The sequence below is a fragment of the Pholcus phalangioides genome, unplaced genomic scaffold (assembly GCF_987345545.1).
Source record: "Pholcus phalangioides strain wild (caught in Gottingen) unplaced genomic scaffold, Ppha-v1.0 ptg000022l_1, whole genome shotgun sequence".
In the NCBI taxonomy this organism is placed as follows: domain Eukaryota; kingdom Metazoa; phylum Arthropoda; class Arachnida; order Araneae; family Pholcidae; genus Pholcus; species Pholcus phalangioides.
The window spans coordinates 5,312,769-5,338,011 of NW_028301615.1; the positions used below are offsets into that span (position 1 = coordinate 5,312,769).

The 25,243-nt window shown below is 34.2% G+C and overlaps 1 protein-coding gene across 2 annotated transcripts in view; it reads left to right on the forward strand.

Moving 5' to 3' along the window:
• Positions 1-25,243, forward strand: part of LOC149069395 (uncharacterized) — a 166,202-nt gene that overhangs the window by 19,232 nt on the left and 121,727 nt on the right. For both annotated transcript variants that reach the window (XM_089249699.1, XM_089249698.1), the window contains exons 2-4: positions 13,882-14,018; positions 17,293-17,412; positions 22,316-22,500. In XM_089249699.1, the coding sequence (XP_089105825.1) occupies positions 13,882-14,018; positions 17,293-17,412; positions 22,316-22,500 (442 nt within the window). The remainder of the gene's footprint in view (positions 1-13,881; positions 14,019-17,292; positions 17,413-22,315; positions 22,501-25,243) is intronic.

Consider the following 25,243-nt stretch of genomic DNA (forward strand, 5'->3'; position numbering starts at 1 on the left):
AATAAGAATTATTCTGAAGTTATTAATAATAGTGCTTGCAGAGACTATTCTCGAATATTCTCCTCGATGAGAATATTCTTCAGTTACCGAAATCTTGAAAAATAACTCCAGAGTATTATCAAAAATATATGTAATAAATGTATTATAATAAATAATCTCGATAAAAATAACTTGAGAATAATTATTTTCTATAAGAGTATTCTCTAGTAATTTATAATAGTAGTCCTTTCCTGTCAAGAAGATGGGAATATTGAAGTTTGTAGACCACAATATTAAAGTTTGTAGACCACAATATTAAAGTTTGAAAGCGAGAAAATTAAGCCAACAGGGCTAAATTGCACAACTTTTAAAGAAATGTGAGTGATACAGAATTTAAGTGTATGTGCATTGAAGAAAACAACAGTTCTGTATCTTAGAATGAAAGTGATTGTTTAAGAATAGCTTCCTTTATCAATCCACTTTGGTTTAATTTCTTTTGTTGTGAACTTATTTCTGAAAATTTATCTAATTTTAAAATAATTTTTTAAGGTTTTAATCTAAAGGTTTCAATTCAACTAAACTTCTCATCATGACCTGAAAGAATATTCTCGAACTAAAAGTTGCCATTGGGGGTGATTATACCAAAAATTGTTTTGTTGTAAATGTTTCAGGCAATGAAAACTGATTTATATTTCATAATTTAAACAAAATTAGTAAAAAAATTTAAATTATTTAAAAGAAAAATAAATATTCTCGATTATTCTCCAATTTTTACATCCAGGAGAATATTCTGACATCTCTATCTAGGAATGTGTTTTGCGTAGGTCATTATCTTCTATGCACACCCGGGTCAATTTTTCACGTGTCTAGAAATATATATAATAGCCCCTGTGCACCATGTGAAGGAGCAGGAAGGCTTAAGACAAAATTCTCACCTGTGTAAGACATCATTTTGGTGCCTCTCTGGCATATAAGCATCATGAGTAAAATTAACTAGGGGAAACTCACAGATTTGTATATGCCATGAGTAATATGGTGAAAAATAACATAGGCAGTTCAGTCATTGAAGCTCTTATCTTGGGCTTTATATTCACTTAATTCATAAACTTACACATATTTATTGTATACTATCTGCGTTGTGTTCCAGCTAGATGAAATGAATCAGAAATTACAATGATTTCTGAAAATTATTCCATCCAATAAAGCCATAGTTTGAAATTTGCAGAAAATTTTTCCTTTTTCATTCTAATTTTTGATAGGTGGCAGCACTTGAATGCATAACAAGCTCAACATTTATATGAATTAATTATCTTTTCGTTTCTTTGAAACCAACAACAACAATGGTCTAGACAAAGCAATTTTAATTAATGCTCATCTGGAAACTATTTTCCATTGAACACTAAACAAGCTGGTGAATGATGTAAACGGAAATGGCATGTCAAGAGAATGAATAGTAGAAAATGAATAATAGAAAACTTGGAAACAAAACGACAGACTGGAAATCTGTTAAAAATGCTTAAAAGTAAAATACACAAGAAGTAATCACAAATCAGTGAAAAATAAATAATGAAAACAAATGTACTCAGATGGAATTTTTTGTGAAGAAATAATCATTGTATTATAAATATCTAATAGTTTAATCATTATCCTACAGTTTTTATTTCTATAGTTTAAGTTGAAAATAATTTAAGTTTATAGTTTTTAATCACTATATTTAAATTTCTGAGAATTTCGAATAAATATTCTAAGAATGACTCAGAAAAGAAGTCATCTCTAAGTATGTTGAATCAAACTGAGATAATGATCAAGAGCGAACTCAAAAAGAAACACTTATAATTTTAAATATGAAATGGGCAAATTCTGGTGAAAAAAGCAAGATCAAACCTTCAAAACATTTTTGAAACCGAAGAGAATAAAAGCACAACTTTTAGACTTGCATCAGCGGCAAAAACAAGAAAAATAATTACTTTTGTAATGAGTTTTAAGTATCTCCTTTAGTGATTTTTTTATAAATTGGTGATTACCAGGTCTACAAGCTAAATCTAAAAACATTCATTTTCAAATTATTTCTAAAATCTGTAATACCATATGTTGACCTCTCATTTGTTGATATTGTAGAGAATGTAAAAATATAAATATCAAGAAGCCTCAAAATTTTTTTATGATTTAAAAATATAAAAAAAAGTATTTCTTCTAGAGGAAATCTCTGTTTTGTACCTTGTGGTGTAGGGGACACACCCTTTTTCTGATAACACGAAGAAGAGTAAAAAGTAATCTTGCGTATGATACCACATATATATGTATATAAAAACTGTGTATTTTATTTACTGACAAAATTTTAAATTTCTACAAAACTGATAAATTCTGTTACAAAAACAACATTTTTGCTGCTACGAAAATAATTTTTCCTGCTACAAAAATAAAATTTCCATTTGCCACTCCTACATTTCGAACACAATATTACACACAAATATCAAATTATTTAAATAATCATAATGAAAAAATTTAAAGTAGTATAGGAAGAAACAATTAAATAGTATAAGTTTAAATCTCAGGTGTAATAAATCCGAAAGTTGATGTTGGAATTTATTGTCGGTAAATAGGGGAAATCTCATTAGATGCTAATATACCTTATCACCCTAAATAATTAACTAATTTATCTATTTCCCATATCCCAATTTTACAATTTAAAATGTGGTAAGAACTTCTTTCCTACCTTTTTCTCCATCATCGTCATGTCGGATATCCCCCAACGTCCGTCGGTAGTTACATTCGATGTCTGCAAAAACAACCACTCTTTAATTAATTTTTTGACCTTTTTCTTAACTTGCACTAATCAATCTTCAATTTTTCGGAAATTCTAAAAAGTAACGTTTTGAGGGGCACCAACACCCCCTTTTCCCATTGGTAGACCGACTTCAAAGAAAGATCCTTCTATTGGGTGATGAGGATTATGTAGGTACAAATTAGTATTAATATTAACATCATTGGTCAAGTTCACCCCCTACGATCTTTCGAAGCATATGGGAGAAGACGTTTTTCTCTGTGGGGGGGGGGGGGGGGGGTTGTCCAAAAAATACCCAGCTCCCCTTAAAAAAAGGGGAAAAAATATTCATTTTTACCTTTCTTTAAATCTAGATTTTTTATTTCATGTGTCGTGCAGGAAGTTGCCATATTGGTTAACTTAGACATGGTTTGTAAGTTCCTCAAAGAAAGATATCACGTGATCCAAAAAGCCTCATTGAAGAAAACCTGGGCAGCGCTGGGTATTATAGCTAATTATTAATAAAATGGTTACTTGAGAGGGACTCCCCGGATTGACTGGCACAAATTGTAGGTTCCAGTCACCAGCTATGATAAGGAGGTGTGAATTAAAAAATTTATCTAAAATTAATTCTAATTCGATGAAACAGTGGAAAATTTGGCGCAGGGGGTAAATAAAGAGAAAATATTGCAATAGGAGTGCAGTTCGGGCAACGCCATTCAGCCTCAACGATTTCAAGATTGGTGTCCAAAGAGATTTCAAGAAGAGGAATGGAGCTTTTAAAGACAAGGCCAACGCCCCCCTTCCCCAGGTGTTTCTATCTTTACAAATACAACGCCACAACAGGCAAAATGCCCAACGAGGTGGCTGATAAAAAGATGCCCATAAAAATATGGATGTCATATGTTTCAAAAGAAAATAGCAACCCAATTAAAAATTCAATTAACACAAATTATGAACAATATATACACATGATAAAATATTATACAATGCCCATAAAGAATACTTATGGTTGTCTTATTCTAAGAATGGATAGCTTCTCGATTTACCCCAACATGTTTATCGTATTTCTTTTTAAACGTGTCAATTGTGTTACAATTTACTACCTCTGGGGGTAAGCTATTCCATTTATTAACAACCCTATTAGAGAAAAATTCCCTGCGACACCGTAACCTTGCATTGTCCCTCACCAATCGATACTGGTGTCCCCTTGTAAAAGCAGTCGATTGGCGGTGTACTAAAAGTTCATGGTCCATCCTATCCATCCCATTGAAAATTTTAAACACTTCGATCATATCTCCTCGACACCTGCGTTCATCCAATGTAAACATATTCAAAAAATGAAGTCTCTCTTCATAACTCAAGCCCTGTGTGCCAATAAGCACACGCGTAGCTTTTCAACCAAGTCTATGTCCCTCTGTAGGTATGGTCTCCAAAACCTTACAGCATACTCCAGTCCAGGACGAACTAAACCTCGAAAAAGCAGAAGAATTACTTTAGGAGATCGCGAAGAGACCTTTTTGAAAATGAGACCAAGCATTCTATTCGCTTTTTTGACCACCGCTGAACAATGTTCAGAAAACCTAAGTCGCTCGTAAATGAGCATTCCCAAATCGGTGACCCTAGTTGCATCCGGGATAGTGACACCATTCAACTCGTAAGAGAACCGGGGGTTGTTCGAACCAAATTGAGCGACCATGCACTTATCAATGCTAAACGTCATGCTCCATTTATTTGCCCATGCTGCAATCCTGTTTAAGTTGGTCTGGAGCAACTCCCTATCGCTTTCATTCCCGATTACCCCCATTAGCTTCACATCATCTGTGAATTTGCTAGTAATCCCATCGATAGCCTGATCGAGTTTATCGATAAAAAGTGAAAAAAGTATGGGGCCAAGGACACTTCCTTGAGGGACTCCACTTGTGACGTCTGTCCAACCAGAGAATTCCCCATTCACCATAACTCATTGCGACCTATCTCTTAACCACGATTCTATCCAATTCAGCAAGGTGTCCCCAATTCCAATCTTGTGTAAACACTTCAAGAGTTTGCCATGTTGGACCCGATCGAATGCCTTCTGGAAATCAAGGTAAACAACGTCTACATTTTTGCTCTTACCCAAAGCCTTAGTCACGTGATCATAGAAGCAAAGGAGGTTAGTTACACATGACTTCCCCTTCCTGAACCCATGCTGATTATCCGACAATACATTATTCTCGTCTATCCACTTCACAAACTGCCTTTTGATGATAATTTCCAAAATTTTCGAGAGGGAGCTCGTCAAACTCACTAGACGATAATTAGACACCACCTCTCTACTACCCTTCTTAAATATCGGAACAACGTTAGCAAGTTTTCAATCTCTTGGGACGATACCCTCAGTAACACTACTTCTGTATATCTGTGCGACTGGCGCCAAAAATTCATTAGCACATTCCCTGAGGACCCTGGAATAGATATCATCTGGTCCTGGTGCTTTGCTTGCACATACATTTCTTAGAAGATTTAGGACCTCCACGTCTTCTACTTGAATATCGTTGAGGGTTTTATTACCCCATGCAACACCCGCATATCGAATATCATTATCTCCATTAAAAACCGACGCGAAAAAGCCATTGAAAGCACTACACATGCCTACATTGCTCTCTACCCTAGAGCCTCCTATCGAGAGGGGGCCAACTGTCCCCTTACATCCATTATTGACGTATCGAAAAAATGATTTTGGGTCAGAGCCAATGTTATCTGCCAACCTAGATTCAACTTCCTTTTTATTATCCCTTATTGCTTTCTTCAACAGTCTTCTTTTATCAGTAAACAATGATAGGTCACCTCGTCCACTTTTGTACTCTCTGAATGTCCTTTTCTTTTCAAGATAAAGGTTCTGCACGCTATCCGTGAACCATAGAGGGTGCGATGTACATACACGCTTTTTTCAAACAAAGGGTATGACGTCGTGCAAAACAGAGGACAGCTTCGTACTAAATTCTTCCCATTATCTGACCACCCCTACTGATTCCAACCGGTCTTTGAAAACTTCCTCTTACCTTCCTCTCAAAACATCAAAGTTAGTTCTCCGAAAACTTTTTTATCAAAATCTTTTGTTATCAACCTTACGCGAAGAAAAGTTGCAGTGAAATCTGACAATACGATGATCACTGGAAGAAACTCTTCCCCCACTGAAACATGTTCAACTAGATCATAGTCTCCCAAACTTTTTGTTCCATCGCCCCCTTCATCAGAAATTTTTTCCTCTCATCGCCCCCCAACTCAAGTAAACACATAGGATCCAATGTTAAATCAGTAGGTTCTATCGCCCCCTTGGATCATTCCATCGCCCACTTTGGGAAACACTGAACTAGATCCTCAGACCTAGTAAGAACTAAATCCAAAATAACAGTACCCCTAGTGGCTTCTGATACATGCTGATATAAAACATTTTCGAGCACCAACTTAAGAAAGTCTCCTTCATACTGATTTCCAGATGAAAGGTTCTCCCAATCAATACCTGGGTAATTGAAATCCCCTAGTATGAGAACCCTCTTTCGCTTACACATGTAGGAAATTTCATCATGCAATTTGGCAGTGTAGTTTGGATCCCTATTCGGTGGATTGTAACAAACCCCAACAATAAGCTTATGATGTCTTTTGTTCTCAGGTGCAACCCATTTAGATTCAATATCACTTCTCTGCACGTTACAATCTCATAGCTGCCAAGTCTCCCGAATTTTTCGGGAATCTCCCGAATTTTAGCTTCATCGCTCGACCTCCCGAAAAGTTCTTAAATCTCCCGAATTTTTACGAAAATCACAAAAATCCCTAATTGTCCCTTAAAATTCCCTACTTCATTAAAAAATCCCCGCTTGTGAAAACAATCCCTAAGGAATTTCTTGTGGGGCATGAAGCCTCTTTTTTCGCCCCTTTCGAAATGACGTCACACGTCGTAAATGGGGAAATTCCCTTTTTAAGGAAGTTTTACAAACCCTTTGATGGTAACAAGAAAGTTGTTTGTCTTACCGTGCAGGGAAATGGCTTAGCAGCCAATAGTCCTGGATAATAATTGAAGATTATAGTCACGCGCATGTGGTCAAAATTTCTTTTGTTATAACGTGCGATATAACAAAACACGAATACTGATAAGCAAAAACATATTTAATCAATTTTAAAGATACTTATTCCGATGAATTTCCTTTCATCAAACGTTCCAGAAGAGGGCCGACTTTTCCTTTTTGTACAAGTTGTGTTACGGACATAAACGTCGGTCATGGAAAGACTGCCATCATCACTCGTGAAATGAAAAAAAAAAACCATCAAGCAAGTGTCACAAAAAGTCAGTGTTCTTCAAAAATTGATGCTTTTTCCCTTCATCTTCCGATTTTGGGGGTCTCGCTCAGAATGTTTGTTCACAGCGTTTCTGATTGAACACAATATTTATTTTTACATCATTGAAGTTTTGGCCTCCAATTTCACTTGTTTTTTGCGTAGGAATTTTATTCCCAAGGGTTTAACTTCCATGTGTGTAAAATCCCTATTTTAATTTGACTTCAGTTTTTGAGTAGGTATTTTATTCCCTACGCTCTAACTTTTATATTTGGAAAATCCCTATTTTATTTGGAAAAATCCCTATTGTATTTATTAGGGAGTGGTTTTAGCATAAAGTACGGGTTTGCGCGAAAATCTCCCGAATTTTCATTTTCAAAAGTTGGCAGCTATGCAATCTCTAGCATTCAAACAGGATTTCATGTATATCAACACTCCACCCCCTTTCCTATCAGATCTATTTCTCAAAAAAGTATTGTATCCTGAGATGTGTAAGAAAGATTCATCCCCATCGTTTGCCCAAGATGCTGTAATGGCTATAAGATCCAGGCCCTCCACAACTATCATAGTTTCTAAAAAATCTTTCTTATTGCCGAAGCTCCTGGCATTTATTAGCGCACATTTTATTTTGCCCTGTGATTTAGTGTCAATTGAGACTCCATCCAAGTCAGAGGTGGGTAATTCCCCGTCAGTACTGTTGTGATTATCATTAACTAACCCGTATTCCCGACTCCGTGGTCTGGGAGTAAAAAAACTGACCTAAGACTATCATAAACCTCCCAGACCCCCCCCCTCTTATTTAGATGGATCCCATCGGAACGAAGCCACCTATCGGTAAATGCGGGTTTACTTTACGAAACACAAGGTAGTTAAGAGGTAAAAATTCAGAATTGCTGATATTTTGATATAACCAGGTTTCAGTGACAGCAAGAAAATCGTGATTATGAGCTATTAATATAGATTCGAAAGAATGCATTTTATATAATGCTTCTTGTTTATTAATTTATTAATGCTTCTTGTTTATTAATTTATTAATGCTTCTTGTTTATTAATTTATTAATGCTTCTTGTTTATTAATTTATTAATGCTTCTTGTTTATTAATTTATTAATGCTTCTTGTTTATTAATTTATTAATGCTTCTTGTTTATTAATTTATTAATGCTTCTTGTTTATTAATTTATTAATGCTTCTTATTTTATTAATGCTTCTTGTATTAATAGTACCAATTTTGAAGGAATTTTTCTTAGGCGCTACAAGGGAATTTGAGGTTGCAAAGTTCGGGAGGACGAGGCCTAGAAGGGTGGTGGAAAAAGATTGAGGGAAGTCAGCTGGGGGATAGGATTACAGTGAGATGGGGAAATCGGGAAGATATCATTAGCATTGGGATCCCAAATGTAATGTATATGTAATGTTTAGTGTTATTGATGAGGGCAAAGTTATGGGAAAGTTTGACTTTCAGACCAGCATCGTGGAATTTCTGGGAAGCCCAAATGCAGTCCGCGGGTCTCTGGAGAAAAATCCTTGGAAATGGAAATGCCGCTATTTTTAAATTGGAGGCATTTTTAAGAATTTAGGTTTTGACTTTGTATTTATTGAATTTAATTATATTGAGTCTAGGTCCAACGTCTCTTTTAGAACCAAGTTTTTGGCAACGGTCAAATTGACGCTCCGTAAGCCATAGTTTGCTCTGCCACTGTCATATAGGGATTCTGCGCATTTCTTGATTAATGCCCCACTTTGCTCCAGCCATAAGTCACATCTGCAAGGTAGCAGTATTCATAAATGTTGGTTTTTTTCGGAGGGGGAAGAATCTGATAAGCAGAGGCTTATCAGGAAAAATCTTATAATTCATATTTTAATGTGTACCTACACTCATATCTATTACTGAACATAATGAAACGAGAAAAATCAAGAATTTGTAGTGAAAATCAACCTCCATTTTGACCAGTATCAGTTACTATTAAAGAAAGATCAGCTCCATAGTTAAGAACCAGATTTTTGTTAAGAATCATTGTGGTACATCCTCAGTATATTTTTTAACTTGTGTCATGCCATTTGAATGAATTGATTTTCCTATAGCCTATATATATATATATATATATCTTATAAATGGACTCTGAGCAGTTGTTTTTGTAGTCATGCCAGCTAAAATAGCAAACCTGAGGACATTACATATGGGGGGAAAACAATGACAGTTTCTCTACAAATTTTGCTTGTTTTTTATTTCAGCCTTACAAAATTTTTAAGAGGCTTGCAAAAGCTTGACAATGCCCTGTAACTATTGCAAGACTTGACTCATGAGTACAAAATCTGACATGAGCATCGAACACTCTGGGTGCTTACGGGAGCACAGTGGTGCTCGCGAGGAACTGGTTGAATGTGCTTGGTATAGGGCACGGGTTTTCAACTAGTATTCAGTGAGTTTTTTTTGTTGTGGTTTTGTATGATCAAATGTCTCAGAACCTGGAGGAGCTTTCAAAGAAGAAAAATTTCTTATTACCCTGATATGCACGAAGCTGTTCTTTACTTTGAATTTTAATGAGGTCCTGCCATTTAAAAAAATTCAGATCACTTAGGCCAAAAAAAATTAACTTCAAAAAGAAATTTCACATCAGATGCCTGAATCAGAAGCTAGTTTATCAGTTTCATTTTCCATTTATCAGAAAATTATAAGTTGTAAAAATGATGTTTCCTTATAAATTTTTCATCCACTAGAAGTAAGAATTCTTGAATTTCAGAATTTAAATGTACTTTACGAGAATCTCAGGGATATGTAAACACATGAGTCCCACATGGGGAGATATCAGTTGCATAGGGACTCTGACAATGAGATTTGATGCAATGATTTATTTCCTTTTCAGTCTGTGCCAGATATGCAGTATTTCTGCTCGCATGCCAGAAACTGGCATACAGGGTGCACACTAAAGTCCCCTGGACTTTCGAACCATTGATCCTAGAAGCATATTCCTTTTTTGGAAAAAATTTCCAAATAACTGTAGACCACTCAGATACATCATTCATCTAAACAAAGCTTTCATCTAATTTTAATATATACAGTAGACTCTCTGTAACTCGACACCCCAAAAGTATCGACAAACATGTTGACTTGAGAGGATGTCAAGTTACCGGGGTTTCACTCTAACTTTTTGTCTGATCGTTTTTGTGTACGTAATTATGTCTCCATACATTCTAACAATTGTATTAAATAAAATGCTAACTCTCATTAATGGCCAAGAGGCTTCAAACATTCATTCTTCACATGCACACCCCCCTACCTATAGCGCCAAAAAGGACCCATCATATAGAACAAAGAAGCAAAGGATTATTGAAGTACCCACAGACAATGTCAAAAAAATTTTAGAATGGTAAAACGCGGGCAATTGTAAAAACCAGTCGTAGTTGACTTAAGCGAAGTTAAGCCAAACATGTGTAGAGTTAGAGAGTTTCCCCTTCATTGAAATTAGTATTGGGCCAACCAAGGGAATAATAGATGTCAAGTTATCCACGTGTCGAGTTACCGAGAGTCTACTGTACTATTATAACAGGGTTGGCAGGTTTTTGACACATGGCAGTTTTTGACGATTTAAACTGTGACGTCAAAAACCCTTGTCAAAAATCTCAAATATTGCTTTTCGATATAAAAATTCCCATTGGAAATGCACACGTTAATTGCATGTAATGTTTAACTTTAAAGTGACTTATACAAAGAATAAATATTTAATATGATTCTAAAATAATTGTCTACTGTCTACAAAATTATTTTGCACAATATATATATTTTTTTTTTCTTATAAAATGTACAATTTGAATAAAGCATAGTATAAACACAAAAGGGAAAACTATGGAATAATTTGACATTCTCTGATTCAAAATGATTCTTGACTGTCCAAAATTTCTTCAAATGCTTATATATATGTGCATTGATATAAACCATCTGCTGTACTCGTTTTACAGCAGATAAGAGTTTAAAAAAAGGTTTATTACATCATATATGTATGGTGATTTCTGTTATTAAATTATCTAGATAACCACTGATACTTAAAACGATACTCTTATTGCGCATAACATTGAAATATATCTAGCGATCAAAATACTAAATTGTAGGACTAAAATGTCATTTAATTTGGCAATACTAACTTGTATATGTCAAACTTGGTTTATTCTTACTTTTGCACTATGATATGGTACATATACTAGCATTTATAATGCAATGGTTTTCCAATTGAAGCTGTATTCAAACGTGCAAAACAAATGCTTTGGGTATCAAGTCTTGTCAGCTCTGCTTTAGTTGAAAATACTCTTTGAAGCTCTGTGAATTTATACACCCTGATCTAAGAAATTTTTAGTCGAAAATAAATGAGTTTAATTAGTGCATTAACAGATGCTGCATGAGAATTTTTATATGGAATAAAATTTTGGGCAAATCACAAAATTTAAAATATCAAAATAGATATTTTTTCTCAGTAATTATAATTCCGAGTATAAAACCCTTTAATCTAAATAAAAGTAGGTGTTTTGTTATTCAACATATCTATCAAGTTTACAAAAACTATTTGACATCATTGACAGTAAGATTTTGATAATTTTAATACCGAGTTAGTTTCTGGGGTCAAAAACCTAACTCTGATGCCTTATCATACATATTTTGAATAAGCAGCTCTATTCCACTTAGCAAATTGAACACAGGTAATGAGTAGCTTAGATAAATAAACCATAGAACTATATTTTATATGTTCTAGACTCTTATGCTGAAGAATTCAAAATTGCAAATTATAATTAATATTTTGTTTTAATTATTGTAATAAATTAATGTTTAAAAATATAACATTGTAATATTCCAAAAAGTAAGTTTTTCATCATGTTTTACACCTGTTGGGTTCAAAACATTATCAAAAGGCATTCATTTAGGTTTTTGACAATTTTTGATGGTTTAAACCTGTTTTTGACGCTTGTCATGTCAAAAACCCAACCCTGTATTATAATTATACTCTAATGTGAATGAGACGTTTCAGTGGAGAAAGGGTGGCACAATTCTTTGACCCTTTTAGAAAAATTAGTGAACAAACACATGCTAAATGATTCACGTGTATTTGACGTTAATGAGCGTGGCTACACCACAATCCAGAAGGAATCTCAGAGGATAATAGGTACAAACGGAAAGCACCAGAATGGCTCAGCCATCAGTGGAGCATGGGGTGTGAATACCACAATTGTATAACAGGATAAGAGCAGAAACTCAGGAAAATTTTGTGGAATTGCTTCAAATTGTTTCACTGCTACTTCAGGCTCCTTTAAGAAGGCACAAGAAGTAACAAGATGTTATGGGGCTAATAACGCTTCATGCAAAGAACAGCTGCAGCAAAACAAATGCGAAACAATTAAATGTAAGAAGCTGATTTTTAAAAACAACAGGAACATTAACGTGAGGAAAAATAAAAAGGCAATCACACACACACACTGATCACAATCGTTCTAGGTCAGAAGAGTTTGAAGCTAATGGTTCGTCTTCAGAAGATGAAGGTTGCTTTAGAATGAAAGACTTGGTAAGAGCAAATTGAAAGTAAATGACCATTTCCTATTTGGCTTGAAAGATGAAAACGGAAAATATATTTTTTATGTTGGACAATTTGTTAAAGTTAAGAGTTTGGGAGGCAATATAAAATTGTCCTATACGAGAAAATTGAATGAAGTGATGAACTCATTCATTTTCCCTGTTGTGCCTGACATTTCGGAAGTAGAAGATGATATAAAGATGAAATTGACAAACCACTAAAAGCATGGGCTGACAAAGTGACAACAGTCTTATGTCTTTTGGAATTGATTTTAATTTTGCATTTCGTTGAAATAATCAAGCTAGAAATTTTCTCTCTCAAAATTCTTACTTTTGAAATTTTTGTTTTTTAATGTTTTTCTTGTTTTTTTTTTAAATATTTCTTGTGTTCAATTTCACTGTTTCTCTTCTTCAGTATTTTTTCTCATAAATTTTTTTATAATTTTAGTTGTATTTTTGTGATTATAAAATTTTTAGAAAAAACTAACTGGATTTCATAATTTCTCCATAATTTTTTTTTACTTTATAGTTATTTTTTTTCTTAAATATTTTACATTATTCATGAACTTTGTGAAAATTATGTATTTTTGTCAAAGCAAAGTTTAAAGATATTCATTTAAAACTTTTTTTTTCAATAACTAGTCCAACTTGAGATATTAGGGGTCCAAATTCGGAAACTAGTTTCCTAAGTTGAAGCAATTTCACTTTTTGGTTTTCATGATACCATTCAAATATGAAACGAGATATAAAGTTTTAATAACCATATTTTTAAACATAAATATAGTACCTAACATCATATTCAGTTCGGTGATTTTTTGACAAATAGTATGACAGTAATTCAGAAAAATATGCGAAGTGGCTACTTTCCCTTACTTAGACATGAATTCATAATTGAATTTTTATGCTTAGAAAGGAAGTGCCACAAATTCTGCAGTGGGCTGGATAGAATCTTTAAGCAGGCTGCAGTTTATCCGTCACTAGTCTAAGTCATGCAATGAAAGTACAGTCTATGCTCATTATAGTGACTGCTCCACTGCAACTATGATAAATCCCAAACGTTCTCATATAATGACTGTCCTATATGTTTGTTTTTTTTTGACATAGCTTGCAATTTTGACAGAATGATAGTGGCTGTTATAACAAGTATAGACTATATTTATGCAAAATTTTGTGAAAATTAGTCAGAAATTTCAGATTTGTATCATAGACCAAACACAGTGTGGCTCTCGCTCAATTTCATAATGATAATATTCCTCTACTTTGTGTTAGATGAAAGTGGAAACTCCTTACGTTCATCTCCACATGGGAGAATGCGTGTTCGGCATCGAACTTTATCTGGTGGGAGTGAAGATGGAAGGCATTTCAAAGATTCTGTAACTCAAGCTAATGTTTCTGCGTGCTCTCAAGTAAGACCTGCACATGAAATCTTATATATTTCTAAAAATTCAAAACGTGACAAAAAATGATTAATTTAAAATAAGTAGATTTTTTTTTTCAATCAGCTTTCTTTTTCTTTTATATTATGAAAAAAAATCTATAATTTAGAGCTCGACAAATTGAAAAAAAATTCTGTCACCAGCCAAATTTTTTTTATGAGTCAAACATATTATTTCCAAGACAATCTTGTTCTCAACTTTTTAAGAGTTTGATGATCTTTTTTCTATGTGAGTAGCTATATTCACAAAGAGACAAAAAAAAGTGTGTTGTTCTCAGCCTCTAATTTAGTAATCACACATAAAGCATTTTAGGTGCCAGTACTAATTTAAGTCACCTTGACAACTTGGCACCTGAGATTTGTGAAGCCCTAATTTATGCAGAGCTACCAACTTTCCGGAATTGTCGAATTTCACATCGTGTACAGGATTTCCAGATTATGAATTCATAATACCAGGTTTTAATTGGCATTAATGGGTAAAATAATGCAAACTTGGAAAAAATGAAGAAAAGAAACTTTAAGTCTGTTGTTTTTCTTGCTGCCAGTGTTCCTCTTCTTCAGAAAGTGACCCCCCTTTCCTCATTTACATGGAGAAGCATACTAGGTACGCTGTATGAACTGTGACTAAAGCAATCCAAATCTACTGATTAAACAAACATGGCAGCTTTTTTTATGCATGTTTGATTATAAGAAGGCATGTAGGTAATTCAATAACTATATTTCCTCAAAGAGAAAAATAAGATGCTATTACACACAGAAAGACGTCACTCTCCCTGTTAATACAACAGATATGGGAAAACTGGTTCAATAAAGAGACATTGGTGTTACAGGGAAGGACACTGATGTAATTAGCGAGCTAATACCAGAATGTTGTTGCCGCCCATTGCACAGAGCCATTCAGCATATACATATGCTCCGGGGGAAGATTATTCTATCTGTCTTTATAGCCTGAAGCATATTTTAGTTGGTCGAGTCCCTGGACGCAAGAGAAATCATTGGGCCCCTTAAATTAGAAAAAAGTGTAAAGTTTGGGTTTTTCAGGGCCCTGGGGGCGCGCTCGCACCTCTGTTTAGTTGGTAGAGCACTCGTCTAGCAAATGATAGACTGGGGTTCATGTTCCAATGAGGGCAGAGATGAATTATCCTTCCTTGTAACACAGACATCTCTTCATTGAACCAGTTTTCAGTATCTGTTGCATGAGGTGCTGGTACTCTTCAGATTCTTGCCATATTTCATGTCAAAAATAACGGAAAGTCAACATCTCGAGTTGCGGGCAAAATTCTTTATTTTTTGCTAAAAATTGCTGATAGGTGGAAAATTGAGGGCTTTTATAAATCTTAGTTAATTGTAATGATTTCACAAAAAATGTTTAAAAAAAATGTCCAGTAAATATCAGAAATTCAAGGAAGCATCGTTGAAAAAATGGACATTTCTTCAGAATAGTGGGACAGTAAATGTAGCAAAACATACGGTAATGTCCCGTAAAATATGGGTTATATGTATCACTTCTTAAGTTATTTCTTATTATGATTGTAAAAAAATTTACCATGCAAAAGTACATTTGCTAGATTTTTAAGTAAATTTCAGGAAGTGACAGGACAATAAGGAAGTGACAGGATTTTCATTTTCTTAAGGTTGGCAGGTCTGTTTACATATAATACTGTATACATTAAGTTATGAATTACGAATAATTATGAATTATCTTCATCAAGATTCTTAATTTCAATAATATATAAAATGGTACATTATTTTTTTAACATAAGTTTTTCGTTCACTTGAAATGTAATATGTGGTTTTTTGCCTAAAGTTTTTAGTGTTTTGAACCATAGGCTTCTAGAAAATCAAAATGCCACTTTTTAGTAGTCACTATCCCGTAACGTTTTCTTGAATAAGAAGGTTCACTATTTATTCACTGCTGATATTTGCATGTTCAGACCTGCCAACTCTTCAGATTTAGGCGGGAGACTGGATTTTTCATCTTTCCTCCCGCTTTCCAGATTTGTTAAAATTTCTCCGGATTTTGGCAGAAAATTAGATTTTACGCAAGCTTCCATGTCGTGACATCAATGACTGCCATTGTCATTAGAGAAAACACCCATAGAGGACAGCCATGGTCATTTCCATCAAGCAGCCGTAAAAAACATTCTTGGTGACCGCATTTAAGCAACTGGCAAAGACGTGACTTTGTTTACATAGCATTTATCAGCCGTGCCGTAAACACAAAGTTTTTCGTCAGCAGCTTTGTATTTTGAAATTTTTTAATTGTTTTCCCCGATTAAATATGTCTTCAGAAAGAAAATATAAAACTTTAAGCTATATAAAGCTAAATATAAAGCTTTTAAGAGTTCATATACCCAAAATTATCAATCACTGATTTAGCATCCACAAAAGGAAACACGTTTTATGAACAATATATGTAGATGGGATTTCTCTATTTTGCATGGAAAGACTGACATGAAATTATATTCTGCTCTGGGGCAATGCAGAACTTGCCTTGGGGGAGGGGAGGAATGAAACTTTTTCTTAATTGATTAAAAATTTTTTTTTTTTTTTTTTTTTTTTGTGAAATTGTTTTTTTATTGAGTCTATGAGTGCTGGGGGGGGGGGGGTAACTCCTCGGGAGAATTTCCGGATTCCTGGATTCCAAAAGTTGGCATGTATGCATGTTAAAATATTCTGCACATATTGATGCAAAATTTAGGTTCTGAATTTGAAAATGATTAAACCACATTGATTCAGGATTTACATTGAACCAGTCATCTAGGCAGGCACTTTTTAGAGTCTAAGGTTATGGATGACTAGATAAGAGCAGAAGTGTGGAGACAAGGATTATAATTAAGGGATAGAATATATATCCGATACTTTTTGCTTTCCTGCCTGTACAGGTATACTGCAAGGTAGGTTCAATTCAGCGATTGCAATTACACAGGGATATAAACAAATAACACTGTTGACAATACACAGTGTTGAAAGAAGTTAACAAAAGATATAAAACTTCAAAGTAAAGACAAAAATATGGAGTAAATTGACTAATAAAAACACAAACATTGACTTGAAAATTGACAGTAAAAACTTTAAACATATGAAATTGAAGCAAAATGCAAGATATAAAATATATAAATTAAAACCCAAAATTGTTAAGACTTAGAAATCAAAATGAAAACCTTCTAAACATACAAATTAAAAAAAAACACAGAAATACCAATTGATCTTATGTAACAAAATGACTGTGGTTTTTGTTTTAGAAAAAGTCTCTGCAAAATCGTGCATGGGGAGAGAAGAATGAGATAACCCACCAGGATGAAGAATCTGAGCAAGTTTCATCCATTCATAGTCGTAGTCAAATGTCACTTTCATCCTTTGGGGTATGTAATTTGTTATTCCATTATCTTTTGCATAAAATTATGGTTTAGTTGAGAACTTTGACCTCAAGGATTGACAAATCTCATTAGTATTGGTGCCTAAATAGATACAAATAGCAGTATTGAAAAAAGGCCATTGATTATGAAAATTTTTTCATGCATGAATCTATTGAAAAACTGTTGCCAATATTGTGCAATCTAGAACCTGACAATTCTCACACTGAATTTTTTAAATTGCTTTTGTGGATAACTAACTATATAAGATTGATTCCTACCAATTTAAAGATAAATGAAAATGCAAAGTAACTCTTATTGTGTTCTGTAAAGAAAGGGGCTTTCAAAGCATCCAATTTAACATTGTTTCATACTTGTAAAAAAAGGGTTTAGAATTTTAGAATGTTATTTGGGTAACTCTCATATGTAATGTAAAAATTGTTGTAGAATAAGCCTGGTGTATTTCCTAAAGATATCAAGACAACATACTTGAAAGTGAAGAAATATGCAGCACAGTGTTCAATACTGATGAAGCTGCATTGTTTTGGGAGAAAAAGCCTCCTAAAGCATTTGTCAGTATGAAGAAAAATGAGATTCTGGCTTTCAGGCAAGAACAACTTGATTTGCCACTCAGTTTTGGCTCTGTATATGTTCTACTTTGTTTTAGCCATATCTTCAGATATATATAATGCCTTTGTGATTCCTATTTCATAAAAGTAGTTTAAATGCATTGGCAAAAGATGATCTATTTGAGTTGGATGTTGATAAAGTTGAGAATGCGAACCTATCAATGATTTTTATTATGGCATCTGATATTCAAAAAAAAGTTATGTAATATTTTTTAAAACATCAATTGAATGGGGAAAAAATGTTTTTATTCCAACCCACCGCAGAAAAAAAACAGCTGCAGATAAAACTCTGGTTTATAATTAGAAATTCAGATATTTTTTCATTTACAATCATGGATTACAGGCAGGAAATCACAGTATTATAATATCAAATTAAAGTACAGTGAAACTTTCATAGGTAGCCAGCTTTTCTCGAAACGGACAATGGGCTCCATAGACACAATACAGTCACTCCCATTCCATGGCCAACCTGTGCTCTGTCACTTTCTTATTGATGAGTTTTAGAAAAACAAGTTTTTGTGATTTTTTTTTCTTTCCAATGCATTCAGAGCTGGTAGTTCTCTGTATTAGCCTTATAACCTTATTATACATCAGCCTAAATACCTTTTTGGACCAATCATATTTTCTGTTCATGTATGACACTATCAGGTTGGAAACATTTGTAAATAGGATGACAAAGTCTAATGGTATACGGCTGCTGCTAGCTGATAAGACAGTTTAAAAAATTTGCTCCCGGGGCTACAAGGTAAACCTGACACATAACCTATGATTTTTACTGAATAGAAGAAGCTTGCGAATATGTTCTTCACTTTCTTGCACACAGTGATTCAGTACAACAACAGTGAGGGAATAAAAGAAATGTGAGGAAAGAACATGTGTCTACTTTCTATAAAGAAAGAACAGATAACGAATAATACTGATTAAGAAATTGATTTCGTATTTCAAGTTCTGTGTAAAATACGGTGTAACCTTGATATACATAACGATATTGGACCAAGAAAAAATATCTTTGTTGAAAAATTATCATTATATCGAGAGGTAATATTATCTTCATGTGTCATCAAATTTATTCTGCTGTTGGCAACTATTCTAAATCTGCGTTCTTAGTATCAAGCAAATGAGCTTTTGAGTATTTATTCACTGCAAAATATTTTAATTGATTAACCGATTAAAGAAATTCAGATGTGTATTGCCCCTGTAAAGGGGTTTATCACAACACACTTTGGTGTATCACGCAAAAAGTTGTGGTACCAAACACTTTTGGTGATTAGGTGATGTCCAATACAAATATTATTAGACATCCTCTGAAGAACTATAACATGAGATGAGTTTAAAATATACTGAACGATATTTCGAATAAAAAATAAATAAGTTTTAAGGGATGGTAAGAAAAAAACACACAAAAACTTGTTTTTTTAAAACTCTTATTTATTGGGTGCATTTTGCTTCAATAAACGTTGTAACAGTTTCAAAATCTGTCTAAAAAATATTATTATAGGGGAGTTTATCATAGTAAAGAATATTGTTGTATTGAGAGAAGTTTAACATTACAGATTATAGGTTATTCCGAACAAGATTTTAAAAAATACCATTGTCGTTATCATTATGTTCAGTGTCTTACTTATCGTTACATTGAGTGTCATACTTATCATTATATTGAGTGTCATTGCAGTGAGATTTCACTGTAAATGTATCTGTTGTTTGGGCAGTGTAAATAAATTTACCATAAGATTATTTCGTGACGTTGAAAACCGTTATTTTCACACTCCCCGGAAATGTGTTTTTCTTGTCTATACAACCTCTATTTGGCAGTCACTTCTGCAGATGGCAGGGTTGGTAAAAAAACCGGTTTTTTTGAAAAAAACCAAAAACCGGGTTTTTTTGGTTTAAACCAGGTTTTTTTGTTTTAAATAGCATTAACATTAAAAACAATGAAATTTCTTAATCATTCAAACTTCCAATAATTAAGAAAAATAAAATGTTTATTAATGTAATTATCACTATTCCCATACTAATTAATCAAGAAATATTTATTAAATTTTAACAAAAACCAACTTTTGCCATTTAATTATTTTTTGCTTAACTCAGTGGATTACTGTGTGTTTGAAAATTCTTTTAATGTTATTATTAATCATATAATATATAAAGGTTTTTCTCCAGTTACTTTCAGTATACTTAATTAGGAAGCTATTTTGCAAAAAGTAATAAAAATTAGGTGAATATAATGCATTTAATGAAGCATAAATAATGCAGATTAATTAGCAATGACTTACAATATACAGGGTGATTATAACTAAGGTTCTGATTTCAAAACACTGTAAAAAAAGAACGATTGTCAGAATGACTTGAAAATTGGCATGAATATTCCTGAAAAAATTCAATTTTATTTCATAAAGGGGAAAAAATACTTAAAAATGTAAAATTAATGACATCATCCAACATGTGGGAAATTTGCTTGCAGAATGGAAATGATAGCCACTCATGGCAAAATTATAACTTAATTATAGCATTGCACGAGTCCATAATTCATGGAAACATCACAAAAAAATGAAGTAATTGAACAAATAACTACAACTTACTCAAAAAATGTTAAATATGTTGTCCACCGCGTGTTCTGGCTATGAAGTTGAAAGCACAAAAATTCTTGTTCAACAACAGAATCGGAGTATGCCATAGTCATAATGTGGATGTGCTTGCAATTCAGCTTTATTAAACTAAACCAAACGTGCCCCCCCCCCCGTTGATATTCCTGAGGAACTTCTAACATATAGGGAATGTGCTGGAGATTGCAATTCACCAAAGTTTGCAATCTGACCACTGTTTATAACATTTTGAGGTACCCCCACAGCTTGAAGTTGCAAGGGTTAAGGTGCATCCTGTCAAAATGGGTCTTCAGCAGCTGCTTTGCTGGTATTGCAATGTGCATCTTGATAGAAGTTCTATCCACACACACACTGATGCTGTGGAAGTGCCGAAATGATGTGGTTGCACAAAATAGATTGTACTGCTGGCCAAGTACAGTATCATCTACTTGCACTTTTTTCTTTTGCGAAAGAAACGTCCAATGCTTCAGGAGTATCCATGCAAATTTTCAAGTCATTCCGATCAGTACTTATTGAATAGTTTTGGAATCAAAACTTTAATTATAATCACCCTGTATATAGCTGATTATTTTTCATAAATCTGTTACTACTATACAGTAGAACCTTGATTAACTGGGCTTAACAGTGTGTGTGTGAAAGTATATAAAAAACAACTATTGAATATTAATACAAGATATACAGAAGACTGGATGTTGTGAAGATATTTATTATTTGAGATGTCATCTCTGCCTCTACCAGGAGGCAGAGATGAGTTTTTTCCTTCCTTAAAAAATTAACATCTCAAATAATAAATATCTTCACAACATCCAGTCTTCTGTATATCTTGTATTAACAAGTAGAGAGCGACATTCATGTCATATTGAATATTAAGACTGGGAGATATACAGTAGGAGATGTGCTACTTCTTATGGGAAAGAAAATGAAAATGTATGTGAGGTAATGTAACAACTAGTACACTAGTCTTTGTCCTTTAAGGACAGCTGGTGTCTTTATTGGATTATAGGACCACCTGCCCCTAGCATGATGGTGTCACTACTGTTGCTGCTTCTTTGTGAAGGAAAAAGAAACCCTGTGACATAATACACCACTACATTTAGATGTGTGATGCAATCCTTATTCATGAATTTGCTTAAGATAGAGAGAGCATCAGAATGTAGCCAAAGGTTAGAAAATGTTGCAGGAATGAGAAATTTTGGCTTTTATATATAACTTTAAATGACTAAGATACTTCATATGAAAAATATATATATATTCTGGCCACTTTTATGAGACTTTTTGAAAAAAACCATTTATACCATCTTATGCCATTTAAAGATATACCATCAGAATGTACCCCAAGGATATAAAATATGGTAAAAATGAAACATTTTGGCTAATAATGAACAAATATGATATTTTTCAAGGAAAAAAATGATATTTAGGCCACTTTTATCTGATTTTTTGAAAAAAACCAAAGTGGTTTTTTTAAAAAAACCAGTTGGTTAAAACCAAGGTTTAAACCATGGTTTAAACCAACGTGGTTTAAACCAAACAACCCTGGCAGATGGCCACTTTTTTGCAGAATGAGAGTGACCATCTTAGAGGAGTTTCATTGTACTTTTAAAACCAGTAATGATTTCGAATTCACATCTTGAAAGAGTTGAGTTTTCTCCCTCTAGCTATGTTTCCTCTTTTTCTAAGGGTCGTAGTGGTAGCGTAACAAGTGTATATAGTGCTGCTGGTGGAGGAAGATATGGAACTGTCAATGTCACTGGTGAAGTGTGCTTTAGTATGAAGTATCATATCAAAACTGGAGCATTTGAAGTTTTTATTAAAGAGTGCCGTAATCTTGCTGCTGTTGATTCCAGAAGAAGTCGATCAGATCCGTAAGTTGTTTCTCATTTTAAATTTAAGTGTGCATTAATGGTATGATTATGGAAATGGTTGAAAATATGACAGTTGATTGCAATTGTATTGTTTTGTAAAAGTTATGTTCAAATTATCTGTCTTTGTAAACTAGTTCGTAGAGTGATTATTGCTTTGTTTCTCTATACAGGGATGCCTGTATAACCTATTCTGCCTAACGAAAGGGTATAATAGACGAGCCCAAGTTGATCACCCTACCACAACCTTGTTCTATCCCGAACTGTTTTCGAGTTATGGTGGATAATCGATTATGGGAAAAATATGTGGCATGTAAAAAAACCTGCATTTATGAAATTTCTAAGAGACCTACACATACACAAACCAAGCACATATTTGGAAAGAACATAAAAATCCTATAAGATGACATAATTTTCATCAAAATATCTGGATTCATTGGTGAGCTACAAGCACTGAAAGTTTGGCAAGTTCAAAATTGAATTGTCACCAATTACACAAATACCCTTCTGGCTAGAATCAGTCAAATTTACCAAAAACTTGTCCATTGCACCAGCTTTTGAAAGAGCCTACAATAAAACATTTCAGTGTTCTGGTTCAGGAGAAATTTAACCCTTTGTGTTTGTAATAAATCTCTAAAATTAACATTTGTCGAAGTAGATATTCAATGAAAATTTGTAACTGGTGGTTACAGATTTTGGCGACAATTTGATTTTGCAGAAAAAATCATATAAGGTGACATTACAAGATCATTGATGTCTACAGGACATCTGTATTTAATGGTGAGCTTCAATTGCTGAGAGATTGGTGAAGTTAAAAATTGAATTGTTGCCAAAACCTACTAAAATTACTTCGATGAACACAGATGTCAGTGATGTATTGCGAATAAAGGGATGAATTTTTAAAAACTGGTTTTACTACTTTGTACACTACTGTATTGATATACAAACAAGTTGTTGAAGAATAAGATGAGGGATCTAGTTGCTTTCCTGAAGGAGGGGCCGTGTACAGAAGTTTCGAATTTCTGATTTTTTTTTATTACCCTGCGGATTTTCTCCCTTCCAGTTACATACGGGAAACTACAGTACTTTCGCGGCTATCTGCTGGTATCCAAAGACCACGTCTATACAGCGTAAATTCATCTCGTTCCTACAATATTGTGAATGCAGATTTTTTTTTAATCGCAAAGGATTGGAATGCCTGTTCAAATTGTAAAACTTTCTCGCTATCGTGGAAAAAAACTGAACTGAATCTGTAAAAATTCGACCTTGAATATCCACAGTTTTGTCATCTAGCTGCTATGTGGTAGTCACCGTTTCGCATCGCGAAAATCACTGGTGAATCAGCTTTTGAATTTTTTTCCAAAATTGTGTTCATGGCGAAAATTTCTCCCCATTTTTCTTTCTTTTTCTTTGCTTGTGAGCAAAGAAGTTTTTATTTTTCACTTCAGTCCCTCGTCATGTTTTTTTCCTGACAAGGGGGGCATCTCACCCAGCAATGGAAAGTCAAAACATTCAACCACAATGCCTTTGCCTCGCCTCCCACTAAACAGTGTGTAAACCTCCACTATTTCCAAACAGCTGTATAGGTTAGTGTTTCCCACCCTACCATGTGACCAATATCACCCCTCCTCTGTAGATGATTTAATCTGGATGATAGGTCCGGAGGAGAGGGGGCAACAGAAGCCAGTGATAGTAACTCGTGAGAAATTTCCCATGGGAATTTTCCCGTGGGAAAAATTGGCATAAATTGGTGCACATGGGAAATTTCTTGGCGTTTGTGGGAAATTTTGAGAGTTCATCAAACAAAAGAATTTTCATTGAAAAAAAAATATAAATGCAAAACATACTCTTCTAGTGTAAAATACTTGACTGCATAATTCCACCGATAGATGGCAGGGCAATTTTCGGAATGTGTGGAAAAAATTTAGTCGAAAGGGAAATTTTCGAGGGAGATTTTGCTTGACAAGGTTACCATCACTGACAGAAGCTATAAGCTGGGATGGGATTGCTGTGCCATTAGCAATTTCCTGCTACATACTGCGCCATAACGTTGATTTTCTGAGAAAACTTGGTGCTTCTGCACCAATCAGGGTTCTCTGAAATTTCCCTCTTCAACTTTCCCTTTTGATGATGTCATTTGAGTCATGCTGTCGTGTCAACCTCGGTGTTGCTACTGTAACTTATAGAGCAGTGATTCTCAACCATTGTAAGCCCGCGGCCCAGTAAATCTCTTCTGTGTAAGTGAAAGGCCCGGCCATACACATTACTAACGAGAAATTAATGGGGAAAATTAAACTTCGAATCACTCTCACGGCCCGGTGGTTGAGAAGCACTGTTATAGAGAACCTTTGTGTACCGTTTTTTTTTTCTTGTAGAATTCATCAAGATGCCAGTTCTGCCAAGGTTTCCTGCATTTGGGTGTGAACATGGCGCTTCCGTATTTCAGATTCCGAAAACCAGCGCCGTCTCCGATTGATTAAAAAACCGAATTTCGAGCTAAAAAAGTTCGGGTTTTATAACCAATCGGAGACGATGCTGGTTTTCGGAATCTTGAAATACGGACGCACTATGTTTGCACCATCGAGCTGGAGGGAGTATGACGTCAGCAGTCTTCGCCTTGGCAGTGCTGAGAACGTCGTCCGCAACATCATTCGTCGGAAGATCACGTGACTTGGTGAAAACACACACAATCCCCCGTTATTTTCTTATGGCATAAATAGGAGTTTAAAACAATAAATGAAAGAAA